The sequence below is a fragment of the Narcine bancroftii genome, chromosome 2, assembly GCF_036971445.1.
Source record: "Narcine bancroftii isolate sNarBan1 chromosome 2, sNarBan1.hap1, whole genome shotgun sequence".
NCBI classification, from domain to species: domain Eukaryota; kingdom Metazoa; phylum Chordata; class Chondrichthyes; order Torpediniformes; family Narcinidae; genus Narcine; species Narcine bancroftii.
In genome coordinates this window covers 355882814-355898997 of record NC_091470.1, presented here as the reverse complement: position 1 = coordinate 355898997, position 16184 = coordinate 355882814, and the positions used below count along the sequence as shown (strand labels likewise).

Below are 16184 nucleotides of genomic sequence, written 5' to 3'. Positions count from 1 at the left end.
TGATACTTGATAGGTACATTGGAAAACAAAATTTTAAACAAAGCCACGCAGAGATTTTATTGCAGCTTGATACAAGCTTAGGCACAGAGCTGGGTTTCAGAGGATCTGAAAGGAAAAACAGAGGTAGTGGTAGAGAAGTTAGGGAATTCTAGAACTTGGGAGCATGACAGTTCTGGACATCATCAGAAGTAGTCATAGATAAAGGGAAGAGAACAAACCTTAAGGATGCAAAAGCAAGAATAAAGTGCTTTTAAATCTCTAGTCTTTCCTCTTCAATTTATTGCTTTTTCCTCCTGAAAAAAATGTCCCTTGCTTGACCACAATTCCATGGGCTATGACCAATCAGGATTGCAATTCAAGTGGCATGAAAAGTAAAAGGCACATTACTCCTCCACAAACATCAATGTATCTGTCCATATTTGTCCAAACTCCAAAAATTCACATGCAGTCACACGAGAGTCCATTTTGGGAATTTATGTTGGCTTTCTAGTGTCTTGATGAACGACAGCAAAGTTAATCCTCAATAAATGCTGCCAAGATGTAACTATTCGAAGCACAATACATTTTAGCTTGTGCAACAGTGGCTATTAAAGAGAAGTTTCTCAAGTCTAAAAATGTGATCCAAAAGCTCAAGTTAAGTGCGTTATGACGGTGTACATAACGTAAATTACTACGTTTGCATGTAACTTTGAAAAGATGTACTGGAGGTGTTGAAATGCTTTTGAAACAACTCTCAAGATCAGATGGAATGAATGGGTGCTTTCTCTAGGGGTAAAGTAGTGCAAATAACTGGTACCCGATTGCTAAGCGACTGATCTGAGTTTTCTGAAAGCAGCTAGAGTTAAAAGTTAAACTGCAGCTTATCTCGGTGCCTGTGAGCTGAGGAAGGTAGAAAGTGGAAAAGACTGACTGACCTCATACACTACAAACAGTCCACTGACGAAAAGATAAATATGTGGGCATGAGGGAGAACAGCCATGCTTCGTTCTTATGCCATGCCGAAAAACAGCTGGCAGAACAAAACTTTCTGCATTTGTTTATTAAGAATATTATAGTAATGGAGGGTTGTTTGTAACAAAGTAACAACATAACCCAGTATGAGTCAGGCCTAAATTGGAAAATAATAAAGGACCCTAAAGGCACTGGAAAATAACCTAAAATCCAAGTGGACTATGTAGTGAGCTTATCAAAGGGCCGTATTAGAACGCTTCACATCTCATTCAATTATTTTTATGTGCAATGACCACTGATGACAAAAAATTACGGCACATTTTGCAAACATCAATGAACAGATTCGATTTCTGGTGGTCATTGCAGTTCATTGTTGGCTAGGGCAGCAGGGTTGCACTTTCTTTGGGTAGTATTTAACATGTTGATAATAGATGTCTTTAACTAAAAGAAGCAGCTGCAAACATGAAGACTTCTCTGGGGATTCCTATGCTATAACTGTGATTGGTGTTCTTCTTCATCTAGGTGCAGGAATGGAAGTAAACACAAAGCAGTCAAAAAAAGATGGAAGTCAAGGAACAGGCACCAGAATCTGGAACAAAAACCAAAATGCTGGAAGATCACAGTAGCTTGAACAGGATCCGTGGAGGCAGAGGCTGCAGGATGATGTTTCAGATCGAAACCCCGCATCAGAACTGAGAGGAAACATTGTTAATTTTTAACAGTACACAGAGATGTGGGACATAGGCCTGTAGGTGATTAGTGGTGCCAAACAGAGAGGGGATGATGGGCAAATGGAACCAAGAGTGGTCAATGACATCCAGGGATTCTCTCACAGAACTCAGTTCAAAAACCGATGGTGTAGTCTGCTCGATAAATTGGATCCCAATAATGTCAAATGGTCCATTTGGAATTGCTGATAAATAATGGGGTCTGAAAGTTGGAGCTGGGAAGCCAGCTACCTAGCATGTATCACTCATATTATTAGTCTAGACCAGGGGTGTCAAACTCAAATTCACGGAGGGCCAAAATTAAAAACTTGGACTAAGTCGAGGGCCGAACTAAATATTTATTGAAAATTTTCAACAACATCTGCATGTTTTCTCTTCTTTCAACATATGCAATGTTAAACTTTAGGATATAACTTTAGGAGGATAATGTTACAGGTCAGGAGTAGGTAGCTGAAGTTCACCCTTTGCTTGACCTGAGGGAAACATATTTGGTCCCTGTGGAGATGTAGTCAGCATTCACAGGCTGTGTCCATTTTGGCCTGCATCAGGACTCAGCATTTCCTGCTCATTCCTCAGGCTCTAGGCCTCTATTCACCCTCGATCCACCATCCCTCTACCTGACCAGTCCTTTACCCAACCTCTACTCACCCCTCACTCCACTCGCTCTGCCTCTACCCACCCCATCCTATACACGCCCCTCTACTGCCTCTCCCCTCAACCTGTTCCTCCCTCTACCCGTCTCTCACCCTCTAATCACCCCTTCCCTACTCGCCCTGCCCCTCCCCTTTTACCTCTTCCCTATCCACCTCTCCTTCTACTCATCCCTCCCTCTAACTGCCCCTCGCACCACCATAACTTCCCCTGCCCATTACTCCTCATCTACACCCTCTGCCCACCCCTGCTTACCCACCCACTCAGGCCCAGTGCGTTGCCGATCAGCCTTTGCGGACAGCCACCATCTCTCTCTTCACGTGCAGGGCTGAACCAGCCGTCCCTGGGGTCCGCGCGGGTGCAAGCGCTGAAGGCCATGGCGACCGGGAGAAGTGAGCTCGCGCTGTGGAAGGGCCGTCTGGTGCCAGTCGCGCGGGGCTCGCGCTGCCCGGGGGCCGTGCGCAGCCTGCCATGCCCGTCGCGCCGACAGGAAATCACAGGCGCTCGCCCATCCGCCGCACCGCTCGACAAGTGGGAGAAGTGACTGGTTGTGCGGGGAGCCTTCCAACCGGCTTGCCGGCTGATGACATCGACAGACTTCTCGTGTTACAATTTCTCGTGTTACAATGGGGAGGATGGTGGGGGTGACATTACCAAAAAAAACAGCATCGGCTCTCGCTGCAGGGCGGGCCACCTCTAATACATTTTTGAAATGATCTTGCGGGCCAAATATAATTATATCGCGGGCCAGAGTTTGACATGTGTGGTCTAGACTAATCAACTGAAGGAAAAGGTGGCTACACAGCCCCCTTCGATAAATAAAACAACCATCTAATCAGACCCTTCTCACCTAATGATTCTCCAGCCAGGTTTCCTAATGATTAGCATTAAGTGTCCCCCAACATTTCAAAACCTCCATAAACTCTGTAACAACTATCTACAGCAACATTGCTATTTAAAAATGTAAACATTTAAATTGAAAAACAAATGAATACAAGTTGATTGTAGATTGAATCAGCTAGTGGGGTGGTAGTTGCATCTGTGGGGGACAAAGGGGCCAGGGTAGATGTGTGGGAAGTAGAACCCATGCTGATGAGGCCTCAGTTAATGGCAGTGGATGGGAAGTCATGTTTACTGAAGAAGGAAGACATCTCAGATATTCTGGAATTGAAAGCCACAACCTGGGAGAAGCAGCAGAGATGGAGGAATTTAGAGAAGCAGATAGGGCGTGAGGAGGTGTCATCAAGGAAACTGTGGGAGTCATTGGGCTTATAGAAAAAAATAGATAGACTTTCTTCTGAAATGGACACTGAGAGATCAGGAAAGGTGAGAGAGTGACCAGGGTGGAAAGGCAGATGTATAGGATGTAGAGATGTAGTGAAGGTTCAGTTGATGTCAAAAGAGGGAAAGCCATGTTTTGAGCAATGTTATGATAAGGTAGCTAGACCTTTATTGGACATGGACAGTGCCAAGGACCTCTGGGGTGTTGATACTTGCCACGTATCAACCCATGCATGAATGATGCCTCGGTTTTGCTGCATGCAGGATTGGGCTTCTGCATTTGCTGAGGAGTTGCAGCTATTAATTCTATAGATGCAATTGCTATCATTAAAGAGAAAACTGGTGGGCATAAAGGTTGAGAAGTCCCTTAGTTCTGATGGAATGCATCCCATGGTAATGAAAGAAATCACAAAAAGGTCATTTATGATAATTCAGCAAAATTCTCTGGGCAGGTCCTGGCAGATTGGAATACAGCACCACTGTTTAAAAGGGGTTGTAGGCATAAGGCAAGTAACTATAGGCCAGTTAAAGCTTAACATGTGTAGTCATGAAAATGCTTGAGGATATTTTTAAGGAAGAAATTGCGAGACATCTGGATAGAAATTTGATTAGGAGCAGGTCATATTTGACAAATTTACTGGTTTTTTTTGAGGATATAACAAGTGCAGTGGATAGAGGGGAACAGGTAGATGTTGTAAGATTGGAGTTATGTTTCTTTTTTTTAATAAAAATCTTGATTTATTTATAGAAGGGTAAAGCTGATTCCGGCCATTTAAAACCATGCAGCCCAATTTCTCCAAAATGAACATACAACACTGCAAATTTTGAAGGGTGGAGGCAAGTGGAGCACCCGAAGAAAACTCATGGAGATAGGGGGAGAGCATACAAATTCCTTACAGACAGCGTTGGTTTTGAACCAGGTCACTTGCACTGTATAGCATCATGTTAACTACTACCCATCTCGAGTACTTCGACGTCGAAGTACTCGAGATGGCAGAGGTCGACAGCATCGAGTCCACGCTGCTGAAGATCCAGCTGCACTGGATGGGTCACGTCTCCAGAATGGAGGACCATCGCCTTCCCAAGATCATGTTATATGGCGAGCTCTCCACTGGCCACCGTGACAGAGGTGCACCAAAGAAAAGGTACAAGGACTGCCTAAAGAAATCTCTTGGTGCCTGCCACATTGACCACCGCCAGTGGGCTGATAACGCCTCAAACCGTGCATCTTGGCGCCTCACAGTTTGGCGGGCAGCAACCTCCTTTGAAGAAGACCGCAGAGCCCACCTCACTGACAAAAGGCAAAGGAGGAAAAACCCAACACCCAACCCCAACCAACCAATTTTCCCTTGCAACCGCTGCAATCGTGTCTGCCTGTCCCGCATCGGACTTGTCAGCCACAAACGAGCCTGCAGCTGACGTGGACTTCTTACCCCCTCCATAAATCTTCGTCCGCGAAGCCAAGCCAAAGAAGAAGAACTACTACCCTAACCATGCTGCCCATTCAAATAACACACTAAAGCCGATGGTACAAAATATGTATTTTTCCATAGTTTATTATTGGTATAAAGCTGTTCATCACAAATTAACAGCAGGCGCTATGATACATTCCAACTGATTTACATGAAACGTTAAATATTCAACAGCTAAGATATTTTTCCATTCTCCACAGGATGATGAGTAGACACTCTCCAACACTCGTCATCCTCTTCATTCAGAAGTAACCAAATCCACAAACCTCAAGACCCCTTGATGAACCATCACCCAGAACGCCAACTGATAAGAACTAATAAGAATTGCTAAAGTTTCTATAGTCTGGAAATTAAATGTGTAATTTCTGACAGAAGCTTCATCACTTTTTGTGAGTTTAAGAAATTTGCCTGCCTTCAAATATCATCGTGCAATGCCAACTAATTCCACCTCGTCAACTCCCGCCTTCAGCCTCATCAAGGTAGCCAGCCAGTAGCTCCAGGCCTAAACTGCCATAACGTGAAACGTTGGTCACTATTTGCAGAAGAATTATTTAATTTCTCATCAATATTTCAAAGCAATAGTTCTATTGGTGTTGGTTCTTTTACTGGAGGCTGATAATCTCACTATGGCAGCTGGAGAATTTAAATTCCAATTATTAAATAAATCTTCAGTATAAAAAAAACCCCAAACAGTGACCATGATTGTCATCTGATTCACCAGGCCATTACAGAGAATAGTGATGAATCAACTATATTGTTGGGTCTGGAATCATATGTAGAGGCCAGATAGTAGATTTCATTTCCCAAAGACCATTGGTAAACCAGATGAGGTTTTTTTAAATAAAGAAATACAAAATGTTAGTTCTATAGTCAATACTGCCACAAACCTTTCATTTTCAATATTATTTAACTAATTCCAATTCTAAATATTCCTCTAGATTAACAGCCCATGTCCCTGAACATTCAACCAATACTCCTATGGTTGGTGTGGAAGTAAGGGTTTGCCTCGCGTAGACTGATGTAGATTGATCAATTTTAATTAATGCCTACATTGCCTTGTGGCTTTGTGAAAGAATGCTGAGATGGACTGTAAGGGGTGGGGGGGACTTGGATATGTGTTGCCCGGCGATGACAACCAAGCTGAAATTCCACGAGCCTTGGTCAAGGACAGTGAGAGGCCCTGGAACATGTGTTGCCTGGTAACAACATCCTGGCTGATAACTTCCAACAGTCCTGTTTCTCTCTAGAGTCATGTGATTTACAGGAATTAGGGGAAATGAAACTGCAAAAATACCTTAGAGGAGGGGAACACATCTACATGATTGGTTCACAATATTGTGCATTATGTAGACGGGATCAGGTTTGCCACCTAGGAGATGCCCGTTTTGAGATTAGTTAATGTAAGATTGCATTAGAAATTTTGAACTCATGCGTTTGTTTGTTTGGGGCTCCTTGGTCCCTTATGGATGTCACGGTCCTCCTACAGGCTTGTGAACCAAATAAAGGGAATTGACTAAAGAAAAATCTGAGTCTTTCATTCCTCTGCAGAGTAAGATTCTGATTGGGCCCTCATCCCAAAAGAATCAACACCAATTCTCCATATCGACAGAATTGTAGCATGGAACAAAGCTGCTTGGACCACTGAATGTCGGCTTTCTACAGGAACAATCTACCCAAGCGCGCGAGTGCATTCCCAAGCATTTTCACCAAAGCCCTGCAAACTGATGGAAAACAAAAGCCAGGCTTTTGCTCAACTGGAGAGTGTGCTGATGGGTGAAGATTCCTTGATCAAGAATCAACAGCATTAGCAAAAAAGGAACTGCACTGGCAGCTGCCATATGCCGCTAGATGAAGATGAACTTCATATCCATCCTTTAGTCTACCAAGGGCCCAGGCGCACTGTGAGGAGATCCACAGTGGCATCAAACAGGATGAAAGCACACTCCACACCACAGTTGTTGTCTCATGTTCCTCCTAAACAGGATTCCCAAGAGGACAGGTAGTCCCATTTCATCCAACTTTGTTGCAATTACTCTTTAAAGTCTCCTGATGTTGGTATCTTGAAAAATCTCAGAACGAAAATAAAAATTGAACTGAGGTCATGGTATGTAACCATGAAATATGGCTAGAGAATGTGCACATAAAAGGAACATTTTAAAAGTAAATGGGGAAAAGGCAAAGAATGGTACAATGAAAAAAATGTTTACGTACAGGTTTATTGATTCGTGAAGATAAGAGTGTATGCTATAAGGTGTACAGGACTTGGCCTTTATTGACCATGCCTAAGAATATGAGAGCAAATGGTCAACCTTGAGCTCCGGGTCACATTTCTGATCACAAGAGGTGACAGCACTGGCGAGGGTGCAGAGGAGATAACGCAAAATCATCGAGGACCCCCTCCCACCCTGCACAGAGCTTCCTTCAACTACTCAACTACTCCTGTGGGGAAAGAGATACAGGACCATCAGAGCCAGCACGACCAGGCTTCTTCTCTCAGGCAGTGGGAATGCTGAGCAACCAAAGGAACTGCTCGCGCTAACCATCCGAGACTCTCATATGTGATGTCTAGTTGTGTGTGTCTGCATGCTCTGCACTCAAGACCAGAGAACACTGTTTCTTCGGGCTGCACTTGGCCAATCAGATGATAATAAACTTGACTTGATGTGAAAATGTTGTCAGGGCTGGTGAACTATGAAGAGAGACTAGGTACAGTCAGTAGGAATTGAAAGCAACGTTTCCTCCTCACTAATTCCAATGCTATCTACAAGGTTGCCGATGACACCACAGTTGTTGGCAGAATCACAAATGGTAATGAGGAAGCGTACAGGAAGGAGAGAGATCAGCTCGTTCCACTCAATGTTAACAAAACCAAGGAGATAATTATAGACTTCTGGAGGAAGTCAGGGGAACATGGCCCAGACCTCATCGAGGGCTCAGTAGTGGAGAGCGTCAAGAACTTCAAATTTCTGGGTGTCAACACCTCCAAGATCTGTCCTGGAGCCTCCATGCTGATGTAATCACAAAGAAGGCTCTCCAGTGGATATACTTTGTGAGGTGTCTGAGGAGATTCGGTATGTACCTGAAAACTCTTGAAAACTTCTAGAGGTGTACCGTGGAGAGCATTCTGGCTGGTTGCATCACTGTTTACTATGGAGACACCAATTCTCAGGACAAGAATAAACTCCAGAGGGTTGCTAACTCAGCCCATGACATCACAGACACCAGACCACTCCATTGAGGACGTCTACGAGGCGGTGTCTTAAAAATGCAGCCTCTATCCTCAAAGACCCCCCCCCCCCCCACCCCACACCCTCTTCACTCTACTACCATCAGGAAAAAGGTACAGGAGCCTAAAGATGAGCACTCAACGGCACAGGGACAGCTTCTTCCCCGCTGCCATCAGATTCCTGAATAATCAATGAACCAAAGACAACCATGATTTGCACCATGATTTGCATTTTTTTTAAATTGATAGTAATGTTGTAAGTTGGTTATAAAATGAATGTTTGCTAAATCACTGAATTTCATGATAATAAATTCTGATTTCTTTGGAACAAAATAAAATTATTTGGAGTCTACAAATTAATACAAGCTGAAACAGAATGAACAGAGAGAATGTACTTCCCTGGGCAGAGAGAGATGCCTGGGGGATGGCGATTTATGTCATGAGCCTAAGTATCAGAGGGGAGTTGAGGAATTTATTTTTCTTCCCCCAACAAGCCCAGTGCCTGGAACTTACTTCATGAATAGGGTTGTGGCAGTTGACATTCTCATTACATCTGAAAGGTCGTGGGTTGTGCCCTCAAGGAGATAAGGATAAGAAAGCTATGGACCAGCAACTATGAAGGCGAAACCTAAATAACTTTATTTTTAACCAGCATGGTCATCAATAACCTCGTTCAGTGCAGTAGTTTAATAGTCTCCCGTAATTAAAACAATTTGCTGGTAACTATAAAGGTAACAGGGCTTGGGAAAGATTGTTGAAATGCTGGTTAGAGGACACTTATAATGATGCACAGCTCACAAATTTTTTTTAATGAAGCACTGCATTGCGTCTTACAGAAAAAATCTGGTTTAATTTTATTCAGCTTAGACACATCTGCTAGTCTGATAGCTAAAGTCGTGCGGGTCCCATCTTCTTAAAATTTAAAAATGAATTTAGACATACAGCTACGTAACAGGTCATTTCAGCCCACGATTTCGTGCCGCTCAATTTACATCCAATCAACCTACACCCCCGATACGTTTTGAACGGTGGGAGAAATCCGGAGCCCCTAGGGAAAACCCACACAGACACAGGGAGAATGTACAAGCTCCCTACAAGCAGCGCGGGATTCAAACCCAAGTCCCGGTCGCTGGTGCCGTAAAGGTGCTGCGCTAACTGCTACGCCAACCTTGCTGCCCTAATTTGTTGATTTGTTTTGGAAACTAATACAAAAAATAACGACTGGCAGAGAATGAGTGAGTGAGGGACATTTCTGAAGGAGTAAGGACAATGTGCGGCAAACCAGTGGCACATACCTGCTTCTGGTGTTGAAGTAACTCTTTTGTCTGTAGCTGAGGCCTGTAGTCATCACTCTCTGAAGAAAAAAGTTGGGAGTATTCAGTCAACACACAGCCACTGTCCTCTTGGTCAGGATCCAGCTCCGTCTGTTCAAGAAGCAGGTTAAATTCAGGCAGGTTTTCAATCTGTTCAAGCCGGAAAGATATTAATAGTTGCTTAACAACCAATAAATGTTATAAACACAAACATTTACAATGGATACACTTGAAACAAACCATTTCTTTTAGGAGCTCCCTGTTATAGAAGCTTTGATTATTCTTTTTCTGATATATGTGGAGAAATATTTGATCATTAAAAAATCCACATTTTCCATGTTAATAAAGATCTAGCCTCCTTTTACCTCTTCCACTGAAAGATGAATTCTTGTACAACTTCACTTGTCACATCAGAATTTCCATAAATATTCCGTGGAGCTGACTAAGATATCAAGGCTACTTTCGTTTTCTGGTTGACCGGATACACGTAATCACTAGTGGTCACCAAATCCCGAAATATGGCTCAAAGTGATTAAATAGTTTGAAAGAGCTTTTAAATATTGTTATTAAAATAGAAATGATTGGTGCTTCTGTCTAAGAGCAGCAGCAATCATCAAGGATCCATGCCACCCAACACATCTGTTTTCGCTGCTGCCATCAGGAGAGAGGTATCGGTGCCACAAGACTCCCACTGCCAGGTTCAGGACCAGCTGCTCCCCCTCCACCATCAGACTCCTCAACAACAAACTCAATCGGGGACTCACTGAAGGACTTACTTGTGCATTTCATTGATTTTTTTTCCCTATTCTATTGTACAGTCAGTTTGTTTAGATTAATTTTATTTTCACGTGCATGTTGTGTACAGTGTTACGAGCCCAAAGGACCCCAAAACCCAGCAGCAATAGACATTCACCAAGACAAGTGGATTTTAAAACAGAAGTTATTTTTAATCAACTTTAAACATGAAAACAGAATCAAACTTTAACTTATCTCTATATTTACATACCCAAATTAACCCCCTTCTAATTCTAAGCGCACGTGTATGTAATGTGTGTGTGTAAATTTAAGAAAAGTTCTTTGGTTCATAGTTCAATCTCACTTCTCCTTCTTCCAAGTTCTCTGGATGCAGGCAATTCTTATACTGTGCACAGAATTTAAAATGTATAAAGTTCACCAGGCTTTGGTGCTCGAAAGGTAAATATTTTGTTTACCGCTCAGGAAGGTTCTTGTAGGGTTTGCAGAGAGAGATTTGTTGTTCCAGGATTTCCACAACTGAGGTACCACCATTAGTCACATCAAGGTCTCACTGATGAAACTTACCCATCAGGGTTTTCCAGATGGTAACCTCTTTCTTTCAGGCTACCAGTGTTCTGTTCTGTTCCACTTTATTCCAAGAGAAACATCAGATAGATAGCACTTCCAGCCATCCACTACTCTGGAACTTTCTGTTTCCAACCTGCTCTTCCTGTCTTGTTTCAGATGTGACTGTTCAGTCTCTTTTCAGTGTCACCCACACTAGCTGAGAGGGCTCGTCTTCTCTCCCCCCCTCTCCCCCTCTCCCTCCAACTGACAACTGCCAGAAAGCCCATGTGACTCTCTCCCTTGCAAAACCCCCACCTTCTTCAGCAAACAACAGTTCTTCTCCTTGGTCAAGATGTTGTCTTAGATAAACAAAACCCAGGAGTGACCTTTCTGTGAGCACTTTGCAGAAAGGTACTTGTAGCCCATTTGTCTCCTCCAAAACAATGGTGTTTCACTTTATGATGTCAGTTCAATTAGCACCTACTTGTGAAATGTGCATCACATTTTCCAAATATCCTGCAATGTTATTGAATATGAATTCTTCAGTCTTTCAAGTAAGATCTGATTTAAAATGATACTAAAATCCCAAATATTTATAATCCATTACAACAGTTTTATTTGCACTGCCAATAAGTGGCAATTCTGCCTCGCCTTCAGGAAAAAGAATCTCGGTTGTATGTGATGGCATGTGACAATAAAACTGAAATCTAAATGATATGATATAAACTTAGTATGAAAGGCTTGGATACTTAAAGTGAACTTTTTCTTGGGTTGCTCTTCATAATGAAATTCAGATACCCACTGCCATTGTATCCACGATTGGACAAGTGCCGTCACCTTGTTACTCCATAACTTACAATTGGGATTTGTATTAGAAAATGGCATCATTCATTTATGATCAGTGCTGGAAAGTATTCATTTCCAAAATCATAATCTTTATCTCATTTTCACTATTATCTCTATTGCTTTCTATGCCATCAAAGAACTTTCCTTTTCCTCCCTTTTCCTGTTTTCCGCATCTTTCAACTTGTTTTATCTAAATGTTCCTGCTTTTGATGAAATGTCAGCTTTGCTTTTTTTTTCTTCTCCGCAACGTTTCCAGAATTTTCTATTTTAGTATCAAGATTTCCAGCAACATGTTGGTTTTCAATTAGAATGTCAGAGCATAGAGTATAAGAGTTGGGGTGGGGGGTGGGTATTGTTAAAATTGTATAAGGCTTTGGCGAGGCCAAGTTTGGAATATTGCGTTTAGTTCTGGTCACCACTTTATAGGAAGGATGTGAACAAAATAGAGAGAGTAGAGGGAAGATTCACCAGAACGATACCTGGGTTTCAGCACCTAAATTATAGAGAAAGGTTAAACAAGATAGGTCTTTATTCCTTGGAGCGTAGAAGGCTGAGGGGGGATTTGATAGAGGTCTTTAAAATTTTGAGGGAGATGGATAGAGTAGATGTGGATAGACTTTTTCCATTGAAGATAGGGGAGATTCAAACTGAGAGTTAAGGGGAAAAGTTTAGGTGCAACACAAGGGGAAGCTTCTTTACTCAAAGAATGGGGTGTGTGTGGAACAGGCTTCTGGTGGAGGCAGATACAATATTATCTTTTAAGAAAATTTTCAATAAATATATGGATGTTAAAGGTATGGAGAGTTATGGGTAGAGTGCAAAACAGAGGGACTAGGAGAGTACAAGTGTTTCGGCACGCACTAGAAGGGCCGTGATGTAATTGTTATGTGGTCATATGGAATGTAGTAAAGGGTCAATAATAATGCCGAATAATTTTGTCGATTTATCTAGCTTATAATTTAATAAAATGGAATTATTGCAAATAAATAACTGAGTGGTGATGATGCTGGACCTACCTCCAATATGTCTTGCCCACCATACTCTAATTTTTGGCCTTGCCGCCAGTGTTTGAGCAACCATTTAAGTCTGACGTAGAACAGGAAGGTGTTCTGCTTGAACATTCTCATCTCTTGCAGTAGCAGCGTCCTCTCGTGGGTCCAGGACTTTTGTTCCAGTCTGTTCTGCAAGTTTAGGCTTTGCACTTCATAATCTTTTCTCCGTAGGTTCTTCTGGTTTTCTTCTTCAATCTGTTATGTGACAAATAAAATGATCAGTGGCATCAGAGTCCAATGCTGGAAAAATCAAACATGATCACTCACACACACACGTAATTTAAAGATTATTTTCAAATTAAAATCAACAGAAATTAGTTTCAATTTTAATAAGCAATTTAAAATCAGCATTTTATGCACTAATTTTAGTCTCATCAAGGATGGAAAATAAGGCAATTTTTACAGATCTTTAACGTCATATCAGCATCAATTACTTTCAGGTCACACGTGGTTGCAGCACCACATTCATTTTGGATTTAAGCAGAGGGACAATTAGGACAGCCACAAAATGGGAATCTAGATGTTGTGGAGCTCACCCCCTCTCCCATTCAAAACTGGGTTAATACTACAAAAAATGCCAAAAGGGAAGAGCATCAGAAATTCACTTTAATTCCACACACCATCGCCACGCTGACATGTCTGTCCATTGCCTCATGCACCGCCAAATTAAGGCCACCTCCCAAATGGAGGAACAACACAATATATTCTGCTTTGGGAGTCCCCAAACAGAAGGCATCACTATTGACTTCTTCAATCTCCATTAATCTTTTCCCTCGGACAGACCGTCTTTCCCTCACCCCCGTGTCCCTTCCTCCAGCTTCCCACACCTTCCCTTCTCCCATTAGAGATCTATCAATCTTAGCCCTCTGCCCTCTCCCCCTATCACTTCTCAGCTCCTTTCTCTTCTACCCTCCTACCAGTATCCACCTATTTATTATCTCTTACCTGTAAGCCTGTGCTCCTCCCCTTTCCACCACCCACCTTCTTATTCAGGCATCTCCCCAGTTTTCAACATTTCTGATGAAGGGCTCAGGTGTGAAACGCCTCCTGTCTTTTCCTTCTTTTGGATGTGACGTGGCCTGCTGAGATTTTCCAGCACTTTGGTGTACTTTGTGATTTAGTCCTGTATTCTAACTCACCATTAATCACATATTGAATAAAGTACTGTACGGTACTGTATCTAATTATGCACCACACTTTGCAAACATCTAAAAATATACTTTCAATCAACAATATACTTGAACCAGAATGAAATGCCTCAAGTTATCTTTGCTCACAGAGCTCAGTTGGCAACATTTGAAAGATCTTTGTTGGAAATGAAATTATTAGCTTAATGTAGAAATTAAACATTTGTTGCATAGATTAATTGGCACATTTTGTCAAGTGACCATATCTATTTTCAAGGCAAATTTATAAGTCTCCTGCTAAACCTGCCTCTATTTCCCACATGAAGGCAATGACTCGTGCTGTGGGAGGAAGGGCAAGCCAGATATGATTTTACATCATGAACCTATTTTATCATATCCTGACCAAAAGCTTTAAAATTTAAACTCCACTGCATGTTTGTGATCTTTGGGAGTTTTCACAATGACAGACACTTCAAAGTTGGTTCATCTTTATTTGGTGTGACTGGAGAGGGTGACTTCACTGTGTCTGTGGAATTCTGCACAGAATCTTGGCTGATAGGAAAATAAAATTCACTCTGCGTAAGAGCTGAAATTCTCTGGAAATGTTTACTATGTGTCCATCAAAACCACAGTTCTGGCAACAAATCAATTTATCTTCTGAAATACTGTAAGAAAGACAAAAAAAATCTCCAGCCATCAGGGAAGCCCATATAACTGCATACTTCCACAAAACCAAATTGAAAGACCTGCAGTGAGTTAGCTGTTGCATCTATTTACCCAGCTGTGTAGCTGAGAGGACCATTCGCTCATCTGTACGATAAAACTAATCACTGTAGAGCAGAAAATATGCGACCTCTCCCCCGTGCCTCAATGGACGGGGTGGGGGGCGGGCTGTGTTTGTCGAACAGAGCCTGGTCATCGAAGCCCAGCGATGCCCTCAAAGCACTGAGAGAGCAAGTGACGGGAGGGAAGGGGAGCCGGGCGGGAAGGAGGGAGAGCGAGCCTTCTTACTGGGGGAAATGAGCGGCTGCTGCGGCAACTCAGGAAAGCACAGGTGAGTAGATTGAACGCTTTCCTCCTGTTGCCATCTTGCAAAATGGCGGCACCAAAATGTCACCTTCGCATATAGGACCTGCGGTGGTTTCTGAAGCGATTTTTGGGGGAAAAAAATGGGAAGTCCTATATGCCTTCAAATATGGTAATCATTTTGAAATTTACCAGTGAACTTACTTCGATCAGTAATTAGTGAATGAATTTCAGACATTATTGGTTGGTTTTTAAACTATTTTTTTTAAAAAGCTATGTAAATGGAGCAATTTATTTGTTGAACAGTGTTACTTTGTCATGAAAACAATGGTCTCCTTGAAATTTCAAGAATAATGGGCAGTTCTCCATGTTGTGGATTACTCATGGTAATTTGAAACAGGCAAATTAAACGGTTTAATCAGTGGAAGCACGGGGCTTAACTCCTCTCCTTGCGGCAAATGATATCTCTTCACATTTCTTCATGCCTCATTATCTTACCCTTCACCTCACACAGCCTTCAATCTACTGTGCCTTACTCCAAAGAATGGCTCACCTGCACATCTTAGTAACTGAAATACAAAGAGTCCAAAGGCATCGAGTTGCTTATCGTCACACGGATGCAACAATAATGGAGTTATTAACTAGGTGCACCAGTGAATCTCTTTCAGACAGATGATAACAGGTTATTACTGTACATGCGCATGTACTAGGGTAAAATTTAGGGGTCGACAATTATACGCTTTCTGCTTTTGACTGTGGTAAGAACCTGCATCGGTCAGGGTATCAGGAGCTCGGATGGGCGAGCGGGCAACCTGGGCAAGGTAGTAAGTCCGCATTCAAGGTGTTGGGAGCTCAGATGGATGGGCGGCCGGGGCCATGGCGAGAGTCTGTGGTCGGGGCGTCGGGAGCTTGTATGCACGGGCAGCCGCCGTCTAAGCGAGGGTCTGCTGTTGGGACTTTGGGAACTCTGGTGGGCAGGCAGGGGCCAAAAATTGGGAGGTTGACTTTAACTTGCAATATGTAGAAAATACAAGATTTTTGGTCCTAAAATAAGGGGGGGGGTTGGACAACTTTCACAATGGTATAGACTATTACACGTGTATGTACAGTAGGCATGGAAATCAGCATTCGTGCTGAGTTATGAAATCACAGACCTGAAAGAGAGGGATTTAAGAGACTTTTAGACAGGCACATGGATGGAATAAAAAT

The 16184-nt window shown here is 42.5% G+C and overlaps 1 protein-coding gene across 2 annotated transcripts in view; it reads right to left on the bottom strand.

Annotated features, from left to right (window-relative positions):
- Positions 1-16184, bottom strand: part of LOC138755781 (microtubule cross-linking factor 1) — a 238847-nt gene that overhangs the window by 84127 nt on the left and 138536 nt on the right. For both annotated transcript variants that reach the window (XM_069922383.1, XM_069922384.1), the window contains 2 exons: positions 12787-13017; positions 9605-9772 (listed from right to left, as the gene is read on the bottom strand). In XM_069922383.1, the coding sequence (XP_069778484.1) occupies positions 9605-9772; positions 12787-13017 (399 nt within the window). The remainder of the gene's footprint in view (positions 1-9604; positions 9773-12786; positions 13018-16184) is intronic.